This window comes from Pantherophis guttatus, chromosome 3 (genome assembly GCF_059756535.1).
Source record: "Pantherophis guttatus breed Tessera chromosome 3, ASM5975653v1, whole genome shotgun sequence".
Classification (NCBI taxonomy): Eukaryota; Metazoa; Chordata; class Lepidosauria; order Squamata; family Colubridae; genus Pantherophis; species Pantherophis guttatus.
In genome coordinates, this window is record NC_142065.1 from 192,211,615 (window position 1) to 192,224,103 (window position 12,489).

General features: G+C 38.0%; 1 protein-coding gene and 1 long non-coding RNA gene across 4 annotated transcripts in view; one reads left to right on the forward strand and one right to left on the reverse strand.

The window, feature by feature from the left end:
* The window catches only part of OXR1 (oxidation resistance 1), a 225,029-nt gene that overhangs the window by 56,126 nt on the left and 156,414 nt on the right, over nt 1–12,489 (forward strand). For 2 of the 3 annotated variants that reach the window (XM_034422177.3, XM_034422179.3), the window contains exon 3: nt 187–231. The exons of the other annotated variant lie outside the window; for it this stretch is intronic. In XM_034422177.3, coding sequence (XP_034278068.2) covers nt 187–231 — 45 coding nt within the window. The remainder of the gene's footprint in view (nt 1–186; nt 232–12,489) is intronic. 3 annotated transcript variants of the gene reach the window in all.
* The window catches only part of LOC117668345 (uncharacterized), a 128,612-nt gene that overhangs the window by 13,532 nt on the left and 102,591 nt on the right, over nt 1–12,489 (reverse strand). The window lies entirely within an intron of this gene.

A 12,489-nucleotide genomic window follows, 5' to 3' on the forward strand; every position in this document is an offset into this window, starting at 1 on the left:
ACTTGTATGACTGAAAAAATGTAATAGGTTGAGAAAATCATAATCACTTATAATTTGCCATTGTTCAATACTAGAACATTATTTTATAACCTGTGGTCTGTAGCACGTCTTGCACATTGCTTTAACATACTAATTGCATTCATGTTATTACTCCCATGAGGTAGAATATTATTCTTACTTTTACAGATGGGAACTGAGGCTCAGAGATAGTGACTCAACAAAGGCCACCCAGTGAGTATTAGATTCACTTGCCTGCATGCTGAGCATTGTGAAATATGTCATTGCGTGGTTATTTCAGATCCATGTGCATGATTTTAGTTGCTATAAAGTCATCGTTTTTAGTTATTCGGGGTTTTTTAGTGGGCAAAGGGAAATCATAAGAAACTTAGAATCTTAAAAATACTATGGTGCATAATATTTAACGTAATTATTTTTTAAAAATAGCTGGGGAAAACTTCAGGATTAAAACTGCAGCAAAGAGAGAGCAAGAGAGAGCTGTTTAGTGTAGTGGTTAAGACTAGAGAATGATTTCTCGTCTACTTTGGCCAGTCATTCTCTCTCAGCCCTAGGAAAATGTCAATGACAAAGCACCGCTGAGTATCTTGGCAAGAAAAATGACTTCCAGGCAGTTACCTGCAGGGAATCAAGATTAACTTGAAGACCCATAATAAGAATAATTATGCAATTGAGACTTTGGCAATAAAAGATCAGACTTCATAACATATTTATAAAGATTATCTAGTCATAGCGGTTTCCCTAAGGAAGTCTTCCAGTATTTCAGAACATTGTTGTTAAAATGCTTTCCACATTGTGAACCTAGCTCCAAGTCAAATGGGTCTGATGCATTGGATGGGAATGTCATCTTCATAACTGAGAGATGGGAAGAAAATCAATGAACCCTAAAAACAAAACTGAAGGATAGGCTCAGCTTGAAGATCAGAGAAGAGATGGGAGTAGAAGATATGTTAATGCAAGGGACAAATTGAATCAAATTGGGCAAAGCAACTTAACTGTTTCCCATTAACACTTGTTCTTTGGAAAATAAGCACATTCCTGCATATTGCTGTATATTTTGTATATTGAATGCTGCTTTATACATGAATGAATTATTTGCTCTGCCCTATTCTGTCATGAGTGGGAAACTGAATAATAAAATAACAGAAGGGACCTTGGAGTTTTTCCAACCCATTTCCCTGCTCAAGCAGGAGACCCTATACCATTCCATACAAGTGGCTGTCTAGTCTCTACTTAAAAGCCTCCAGTGATGGACCAACCACAGCTTCTGAAGGCCATGCCATTGTACTGGTTAATTGTTCTCACTGTTAGGAAATTTCTCCTTAGTTCTAGGTTGCTTCTGTCCTTGATTAGTTTTCATTCACTGTTTCTTGTCTTGCCTTTTGGTGCTTTGGAAAACAGATTGACCCTCTCCTCTTTGTGGCAGCACCTCAAATATTAGAACACTGCTATCATATCACCCCTCGTACTTCTTTTCACTAGACTAGACCTACCAATTCCTGCAACCGTTCTTTCATGTTTTATTCTCCAGGCCCTTAATCAGCTTAGTTCTCTGCACTCTTTCCAGAGTCTCAACATTTTTGTTATAATGTGACCAAAACTGGATGAAGTATTCCAGGTGTGGTCTTAGTGAGATTTTATAAAGAGGTACTAATATGTCACATGGTCTTGATTCTATCACTCTGTTTACTTTTTTTTGGCTATTGCTGCATACTGAACTTGAAGATCATTCTTTCGGAGATAAATAACATACTGTAATATTTCAGATTCACTGCGGTTACAGTGCAGGGAGAAAAGCTTAAATATTCTTGATTTCCCACGTTTTGCAATTTCCTTTAAGCATGCTATATATTGTTTAGTTCTACTGCTTTTCTGTGAAGCTCTGCATGTTTAAAAACCTGTACCTTGCTAACCTTGCTAACCGTTTATCTCAATCAACTTCATCCTTAATGGTATCACTGTTTGCATATGCCTTTTGCTGTGTCTGAAACTTAAAAATCATCAAGTATTCTATGCTTAAGATTATTAACATTCCTATTTTCTTATACCTTTTTGCGTCAGCTCTGCAGCAAAGAGCTGAAATAAATAGCACAAAACTATGCTCAATATTGCAACTATAATTACTGTATGAAATTGCATATCATTACGAGTAGATATAAATAAGTGAAACCACCAAACTGAATGCAAGTTATAAGTATAAAAATGAATGTTGGTTTAAGGGAGAGCTAGAAGGAGTTTGCCAGAGAATTCAACAGAAAGAAGGAAGCAGAGTGATCAAAAGAAGCTGTAGATTCTGAGGGATTTATGATGAGCAGTGAGGAGTAGAAAGGTTATCTTCTGAATAGCTGTTGATTACTCATTGTAGATGATTAGGCGATTGCTTCCTGCTGAGTAAACAGAGAATGTAAGAGAAATATAAGGCAGCCTGGTTCCAGGAGGAAGCCCATTGAATGAAAGCGTTCATGAGAAAGAACTAACAGGAGTTTGCTGAAGAAAGACAAGACAAGACAAGAATAACTAAAGGGCTTTCTTTGGATGGAGCCTTAGGAAGCCAGAATAAAATGAATGGACAGGAGATTCTATTTTTCTTCCTAATATATAATTGCAGCTCATGCAACATGCAGACTCATAACATCCCTTGAGGACAGGTCAAAGCATTGGAGAATTTAATGGCTATGCTTTGGCTACTGAAAAAGGAAGGGAAGGAGAATCTAGAATGGAATCAGATATTAGAAGCAAGGCTCCTTAGGAAAGATACTCAAGCAGAGAAGCAATGGCAGTAGACGAGAATAACAACCGGCAGCAAAAGGATACTTTTCCGCATGTAACTCAGAAATCTTTCTCAACCAGATTCTGACCATTTAGGGAAATAAAAATAGATAACCACAGAATGGAGATGAAATGCAGAGGAGATGAAACTGTGTTCTGTGAGAAGGCATGATAGTTTGTAATTCAATATGAGAAATATGAAACAATGCTGAGTGATTCTGTTGGTTTATCCAGACAGGATTCACTTGTCATAAGATAAAAAAATCAGGGATAGAGTAGTGCTTCCAAGATTACCAAGTCAACTGACCACTATTTTTTCCTTCTAAATGGTCAATAGCTGCAGAGAACAGTTGTTATGTGTTGGACTTGGAATCCTTTGAAAATCAAAAGCTTAGGCTCATGTGGTATTCTTTGATCGAACAAAATGCAAGTGGAGTTTTGGAATGCAGAATCAATGAATGAAGAATCAATGATTATTTATGCAAATGGTATCCTTCAGAAAGAATTGGTTTCTGAGATCATAGTCTCAGTTATTTAGATGGCATGAGATAATTCCCACCTTGCAAGGTCTTCTAAAAATGTATTTGGGCATGTCAAAGTTATCCACTTTCAATTTCCAAACATTAGGCGTGCTCAAAAGGTGTGACCTGTCTTGGAGATTGTAAAGGTAATTTGGTTACTTTAATATAGTTTAGATGTCCTTAGTAAGTAACTATATAAATATTGTAACTTTTTAACGTTTTGTTTGTTTCATTTGGCTAAGGCACGGTCTGCTCGATTAGAAAGGCTTTAAACTGAATCTAATGGGTGGAGTAAAAATGAAAACTCTGAAATAAGGACCTCATATAGGCATTTGAGCTCCCAAGAAGGTAGGAGTGTTGTTGAATTGGGGCCTGTTACAAAATGAAAATTCATGAATATTAGCTCATATAATTCACAGCAGTCTTTGTCCATATACTAATGCTTAGATTAACTTGTTTTTGAGACGAATATGATTTAATAGCTTTGCACCTTATGATTAGAGTATAGGATTGAATTTGTTAAAAACAACAACAGAAACCATAGAAAGGAAGAGTTATACAGGTAGTCCTTGACCTATGACCACAATTAAGACCAGAATTTCCATTGCTAAGCTAGGTCATTGTTAAGTGAGTTTACAAAGGTTTTTTTTTTTTTGTGGCCACAGTTGTTAAATGAATCACAGTGACTTATGCAGCTGTACACCTCATCCAGCTTCTCCCCATTGACTTTGCTGGTCAGAAGCCAGCTGGGTAGATTGCAAATGGCATCAATCACATGATCTTGGTGATGATGGCAACTGTCATAAATACATGATGGTTGCCATGTCCCCAAATTTTGATCCCATGACCGTGGGGATGCTGTGACTGTCCTAAATGGTTTAAGTCACTTTTTCAAGATTGCATTTGTTCAAAAACAATATCAGTGGACAACCTGATTACTACCTCATTTTATTGCCCCATTAAGTTCAACGTAAACGGGGCATTTCAGTTACATTGAATTACAACTCACATCTTCCACAACTAGTGTGACTAATGGATAGAAATTATGGGAATTATTGTCTGGAATATGCTGGGTATCTTTGAATAAGTTTGATCTAACTAGTTTTAATGGGTATTATCCTTAGAGCCTCGGGATTATCATCCTTAGAATTTCAGCCTTAGAGCCTTATCTATTGAAACCAAGAACTGAAATCAGGATCCTGTAGTTTAAAAGTAGGTGATCTATCCATCCACCAATAGTCAACCACAGTTGAACAATAAAAATCAGTTGATTTCAATTCCTTATCTTCCTAAACTTGTCAGATTAGATCCTGCTGACAATGATGTAGCGTAGAAGAATGATTCTTATTGATCATTATGACTGCTGTTATTTTGTCAGGTTTTTTTTCCCTTTCTCTGTCTTTCTGTCTCTAACATGCATTTCACTTTAAACCTCATGATTTATTATTTTAATGCATTGATTCTAATGCCTAAGCATTAAGGAAGAAGGACGCTAGGTTCTAAAACAAACGACGTGCCTTTTATATTACTTAATCAACAATGCAGTGCATAATTATTTTGAAAATGAGACGGAAAAAAAATAGAGTTATTATTTCCATTTTGAAATGCCAGGACAGAAAACAAAACCATGAATTCAGAGAAGTGCACAGATTTGTCATAGTTTAACGTCATGTGCTGTTTTAAGAACAGACATAATTATGAGACTATGGTCACAGTTTTATACTTTCCAACAGAAAACCATTACTGTAATTGCCATCTACATATATTGCCCTACTTAGAATTCACATCAGAATGAAACATGACCTCCATTAAATTGTATGCTATTTAGACTGTCTCTGGTACATCCTCCTCTTCACAGGGAATATTAAAGAGATGCAATCCAGCACTTTTTCTTTTGCCAAGGATTTGCTGTTCGAAGAGGACAATCTTATAAGTCACTTTGAAGAGAAGAATAAGATGTTGGCTTATTCCAGTATTCCAGAAAACCATTTCAGATTTTGGTCAATGATAATCTTAAAATAGTCCTTAACTTGGTTTAAAAACATAACCATTCCAAATGTGAAGGGGAAAAAAACCTTGCAGGACACACCTCTGCCTGTTTTGCATCTTTGCTTTCCCAGAAAAGTAGGGTTGTCCACCCGTCACCCCAGTTCAGCTCTGCCGCACATGTGCGTGTGCCTCCTGCTGGCCAGCTGGTCTTTGAGCATATGCGGGGGGCGGGCCACATGTGGGGGGCTGTGTGCGCATGTGCGCGGGTGTGAGCCATGTGCGCGGGGGGCCATGCATATGTGAGCCAGGGTACATGCAGGGTGCAGGCGCACATGCACTGGAGGCGCATGTGTGGGGGTAAGGCACATGCGCGGGGCCATGTGCACATTGCATTTCGGGGGTTCAGGCACAAGTGCATGCACTTTGGGCACTCAGTCCAGAAAAGGTTAGCCATCACTGCTATATAGTATTCAAGCTGTTAGTATTCTTCTGTTGCTTAAGAACAATTTAACTAGATCAGAAAGCCTCTTCCGCTGCCCAGGAAGTCATGAGCAAGAGAGAGCAGGAGGGCAGGAGAGGGACTAAGGCAGGGGTGGCCAAACTTTTCCAGCTCAGGGAATACAGTTTCTAAATAATAATGTTCAGCCTGCAGGCTGCAAAAAGTTGTTTGATGGCATGGTAATGTCACTGAGCAGATGTGACATTTCAGTAGAAGGAGCCAGAACTATTTTGGAGTGGACATGGCTACAGTTTGCCTTGAACAAGTTTAGTGTATCTATTTGCAATCCATTTGCGTTGGTGTGTTAGCTCATTTTTCAGTGAGGTCACACAAGCTATTTTTGTCACTGAATATTGGCAGATTTGTGAGGAGTTCCCAATGGAGTCTGGCACCTGCATGCAGACCAAATGTTACATGTTGTTGTTCATCCATTCTGATTCTTAATGATCTGATGGAGATCAGTGCAATGATTGACTTTCAGTAGCTGCTTCTTTGAGTTTCTGTAAGCTCATGTGCCATCAGGGATAGCTATCACATCTTCTTTTGGCTTCCTTTTCAATTACCTTTAATAAATACCAAGATTTCTTTTTTCAGTGGATATCACATTATGTATCCAGACGCGTCATGTTTAGCATCATTCTCAGAGTTTTGAGAGTGCAACCCATGTTCCTCTAGAATCATGGTGCAAAATAATAGTAATAATAATAATAATAACAACAACAACAACAACAACAACAACAGCTGAAAAAACAAAACAAAACAAAAGCTGAACTGAATTTATTAATTAAAAACACAAAAGAATTCAGCCAAGACATCAGTATGCAGTTTGGAATTGACAAATGTGCAACAATAGCAACTAAAGCAGGCAAGATCATAGAAGAGGATGGAATAGAACTAGAGAATGAAGAAATGATAAAGGCAGTAAAATCAGAAGAAGGCTACAAGTACTTGGGGATTTTAGAAGCCTCTGACTTAATGCATAATAAAGTCAAGGAATCAACTTCAGCCAAGTACATTCGGAGAATTTGTAAGATATTAATGTCCAAATTGAGTGGAGGAAACATCATAAAAGCCATAAATACCTGGGCTATACCTGTGATTAGATACTCTGCAGGAATAATTGACTGGACCCAGATGGAGTTAGACAATTTGGACAGAAAAACAAGGAAGCTTATGACAATGAATCATGCCTTGCACCCTAAAAGTGATGTTGACCGATTATATTTACCAAGAGCAGAGGGTGGTCGAGGACTCCTACAAGTAAAGCAGACTGTGGAAGAAGAAAAACACAGCTTGAATGATTACATCCAGAAAAGTGATGAACCAATGATTAAGGAAGTAAATAAAGGAGGCTTTTTAAAGACAACTAAAACAAAAGCAGAATATAAGAAAGAAGTAATTGAGCAGCGAGCTGAAAATTGGAAAAGCAAAGCTCTGCATGGCCAATACTTGAAAAGTATTGAAGGCAAAGCTGACCAGAAACTAACTTGGAACTGGTTAAGATCAGGAGTACTGAAAAAAGAAACAGAAAGCTTTATTTTGGCAGCTCAAGAACAAGCCCTAGCCACAAACTGCATGAAGGCAAAAATTCAACATGTTACCACCAACAGCAAATGCCGCCTCTGTAATGAGAAATATGAGACAGTCGACCACCTGATCAGTGGATGCAGCAAAATTTCACAAACTGACTATCTACAATGCCATGACCATGTTGCTAAGATCATTCACTGGAAATTGTGCCAGAAGTTTGGATTTGAGTACAGCAAAAACCACTGGGAACATCAGGTTGAGAAAGTTTTAGAGAATGAGAAACTCAAGATCTTGTGGGACTTTAGGATTCAGACTGACAGGCACTTGGTCCACAACACACCTGACATAACAATAGTTGAAAAGAAAAAAGTATGGTTCATTGACATTGCAATACCTGGTGATGCACGGATTGAAGATAAGCAGCAAGAAAAAAATCACAAAGTACCGGGACTTGCAAATTGAAGTTGAGCAACGGTGGAAAAAGAAATCGTGTGTTGTCCCGATTGTAATTGGAGCCCTTGGAGCAATATCCAAAGGGCTACCCCGTTATTTAGAAATTCTAAATTTGCTGGACCTGAACATTTTGACTCTACAAAAAACCACCTTACTCGGAACAGCTTACATCTTCCGATGATACCTTAACAGTTCCTAGGTCCTTGGTTAGGACTCTAGTTGCTGAGCTATTAATCAGCCTCAAAGGCTGTGAACTCACTAAAGATGAACCAATAATAATAATAATAATAGTAGTAGTAGTAGTAGTAGTAGTAGTAATAGTAAACAACTGGACTTTGGCTGAACTGGAAAACTTGGACCGGAAAATGCGCAAACTTTTCAATATGTACCACGCTTTACATTCACGAAGTGACATCGACAGGTTGTACCTGCCAAGAAAAATAGGGGGCAGAGGACTATTGCAAATCCATCAAACTTTAGAAAAAGAAAAATGAAGTTTGAACGATTATGTGATCCAAAGTACAGAAAAATTGCTGCAGGATGTGAAAATGGAGAACATTATAAAAACAACAGAAACAAAGGCAGAATATAAGGAAAAACAGCTGGATGACAGATTAAACAGATGGAAAACCAAAGCTTTGCATGGACAGCACTTGAAAAACATTGAAGGAAAATGTGATGATAACTTTACATGGGCATGGCTTAAGATGGGAACCATCAAGAAAGAAACGGAAGGTTTAATACTGGCTGCTCAAGAACAAGCACTACAAACTAATGCCATGAAAGCGAAGATAAAAAAATCCACCGACAATCCAAACTGCCAACTTTGAAACAACAAAGTCGAAACTGTTTCCTATTTAATATGTGAATGCTGCAAAATTGCACAAACTGATTACAAAGCTAGACACGACCGAGTTGCTATTATGTAAATTATGTAATTTACATAATCATTATGTAAAAAATACGACTTACCTGTATCCAAAAAGTCATGGGAACATGAAGTGGAAAAAGTTTTAGAAAATGAGAAGGTGAAGATCTTGTGGGACTTTTGAATACAGACGGATCGTCACTGGGAACACAACACGCCAGATATCACAGTTGTCGAAAACCGAAACGTACAATTTATTGACATCGCAGTACCAGGAGATGCCAGAGTCGAAGAAAAAGAACTGGAAAAAATCAAGAAATATCGCGACCTGGCCATAGAAACTACACGGCTATGGATGAAACATGTCACAGTGATACCCATTGTCATCGGGGCACTTGGTACCATGTCCAAGAATTTCACAAAACATTTCAAGAAATTGCAGCTTCCTGCAATAACACCAGTGGAACTGCAAACAACTGCGCTATTCGGAATATCATATATTTTAAGAAGGTACTTGGTTGATACCTAGGACGCTGGCAGCAACCCGTATCAACCATTAGCACCAGTCAATGGTATTTGTGGCACATTTTTAAATGTCCAGTTGACTGAGTTTCATTTTTAATGAATAAATGAGAATAATAATAATATTTTCCTTGCTCAAAGAAAAGTTCTAATTTCTAATGATTCAACCTTTACAGCCATATGTCACCATTGAGAAATCCATGGCCGCCTTGGAGGTCTTCCAGTCCAGCTCCCTGCTCAAGCAGGAGATCCTATAACTATTTCAGACTAGTGATTGTCCAGACTCTTCTTAAAGACTTCCAGTGATGAAGCACCCGCAACTTCTGAAGGCCAGCTGTTCCACTGGTTAATTGTTATCACTGTCAGGAAGTTTCTCCTTAATTCCAGGTTACTTCTTTCCTTGATAAAGGAGATAAAGTACTACTTTATTCTCTCCCTATTTGCATTGCATTGGCATTGCCTGTTGACCTAATCTTTGTTTGTTTTTTAAATATTAATTTGGTACATTCTTTTACCTTCAACAAGAGAATGATTGCATCTTATTGCTTTTGGCCATCAAAACAGTGATATCAGCATTCTTGGTGTTTTTCCAAGTAATTTTTAATTCTGGTTTCTATTTCTTCTTGTTCAGCATTTTCTCATGATATGTTTTCCATATAAAATAAATAGATAGGATGACAGGTAGTCCTTGAGTTACAACAGTTCATTTAGTGATCATTCAAAGTTACAACGGCACTGTAAAAAGTGAGTTATGTCCCTTTTCACACTTAATGGCCATTGCAGCATCATGATGGTCAAGTGATCAAAATGTGGATGCTTGGCATCTGATACATATTTATGACAGTTGCAGTGTCCCAGAGTCATGTGATCTTCTGATAAGCAAAGTCAATGGGGAACCCGGATTCACTTAAACAATTGTGTTACTAATTTAACAATTGCAGTGGTTTACTTAACAACTGTGGCAAGAAAGGTTATAAAATGGGTCAAAACTCACTTATCAAATGCGTCGCTTAGCAATATAAATTTTAGGCTCAATTGTCATAAATTGAGGACTACCTATATAATCTTTTTGTATTTATTTTCTACTTTATAACTGATAAGTTGTTCTATATCCTGTTCTACTTATGACTTCCCGGTCAGCATGTCAATTCTTCAGTGTGCAGATAAAGTGATCTGGAAAACTGTTGACTGCGCTGTTGACAATTTGTTGTGGTCCATGACGTCAAGAGCCATGAGATAAATAATTAAGTAAAAATAAATGACTTTTGGCAACAAAAGTCTTTTCCTTTAGCTATTGCTATTTGCAATTTAAGGTTCATGTGAAATATGTTTCTGTCAGTTCTAAAACAGCCTGGGCTTCTGGTATTTTTTTCTTCTGTGTATTACTGAAAGATAAATTGCCAAATTTTGACATTATCTTATTAATATATGAAATAATTGCACTTATTTGGTAGTTTCAACAGTGCCTTTTTATATTGAAATGTAGATTAATCTTTTCTGAGATTACGTGGCCACTGCTGTGTTTTCTGCACTTGCTTATAAATCACAATCACACCTTAACAGCATCATTTTACAAGTTTTTAAACAGTTCTGTTTATATTTTCTTGACTCTTGTAGTTTTGAAATTATTTTTCTAAGACCTGCGAACCAAATACAGTATATCTGGCTGTACTTCAGTGATCCTACTTCTCAAACTATCTGGCTGTACTTTGATGATCTTACTTCTGTACTGTCAAGTGATCTGGGGGTGTTTTTATACAGTTCTCCAGTGTATTTGTGATACCCCTCCTTTGCAGTCGTCTTCTGTATAAAACCTTTGCATTCTTGTTTTTCGTTATGACCATGTTTGTAAAAAAAAAAATAATCCTGACTTTGTCCTTCAATCTTGATTGTTGTATTCAGTATACTGGTGCTGTTTATTTAGATATATCCTCTCGGCTAAAGGACACTCAGCTGCCTTGATAGGTGTGACAATATTCACTTTTGAATATGATTTTGAAGCTATCGGGCAGCAGGATGGAAATCCAAGTTTTCTTGATCTCAGTTCTACCAGCTTCTGATAGCTAATCACCTGCTGAAGTCAGAACCCAAGCAGATGGGCCACTACTTATATTCAGGGTTCTGTTTTCTTCACTGCTCCTCTTTGATATTATTACTTACCATTTCTGAGCAAGAAGGACAAAAAGAAGGACCAGTCTCTCCCTTGTCTTTTGGCAGCCATAGGGTTTAGATTCAGAGAAAAGGGCAAGAGAAGGAGCCATGTTTTATTGATAACTACGTACAAAGTTGCAGAAAGGATCACATATCTTTTTACAACTAGAGATTCTGTATTTATGTTTGGAAAGGATCATTTCAAATGAAAAATGTCCCTGAGCTTCATATTATGCTGAGTGATCTTTTAAACATTCTCTTGAGCTGAATAAAATGGTAAGGAAGGGGGAAGAAAAATCTCTTTTGTAGGATTTTAAGGAAGAAGATGATAGCTCTCAGATCTTATTTCCTTTAAACATAAGAGCATAAGCAGTGCTATGCTGGGTCAATCCAGTTAGGCCAGGAGTCTATTCTCACAGTGGCCAACCAAGCAGATGGCTTTCAGAGGTAGTCATATTGCTATCAAGCTAAGAGCCAAACATCCCCATGACTTCAATGAATTCATTCAACTCTTCTGTTAAAGCCAGCTAAGCAGGTAGCCAGCATACCAGTGGTAAAATTCAGCCAATTCTATCCAGATTGTGTGATCCGGTAGCGCCAGTGGCAGGAGGCTCCGCCCACCCACCCACCCGGACGTCATCACATCCCCTTTTTGACCCTCTGTGCATGTGCAGAAGGCTTTGCACATACGTGGAGGAGGCATGCACGCTCACATTTGTGAACCAGTAGAGAAGGTAAGTGAATACCCTAACCCTGCAGCATACCATTTTATGGTAGCAAATCCTAAAGTTTAATTGTGTGCTGTGTAAAAATCAATTTCTTTTGTCCTTCTGATTCATCTAAGATTCAATTTCATTGGGTGATACCAAGTTTTTTCTCCTTCTCCAGTTTATCCACATTATGCATATTTTTTGTACTCCTCAATCATATCTCCTGTTTGTCTCCTTTCTAGATTATATACCCCTAATGCAGTGGTGGGGTTCAAATTTTTTTACTACTGGTTCTGTGGGCATGGCTTGGTGGGCATGGCTTGGCTTGGCGTGGATACTGTAAAATCCCCATTCCTTCCCTCCAGGGGAAGGTTACTGCAAAATCTCCATTTCCTCCTGATCAGCTGGGACTTGGGAGGCAGAGAATAGATGGGGGTGGAGTCAGTCAGAGGTGGTATTTAC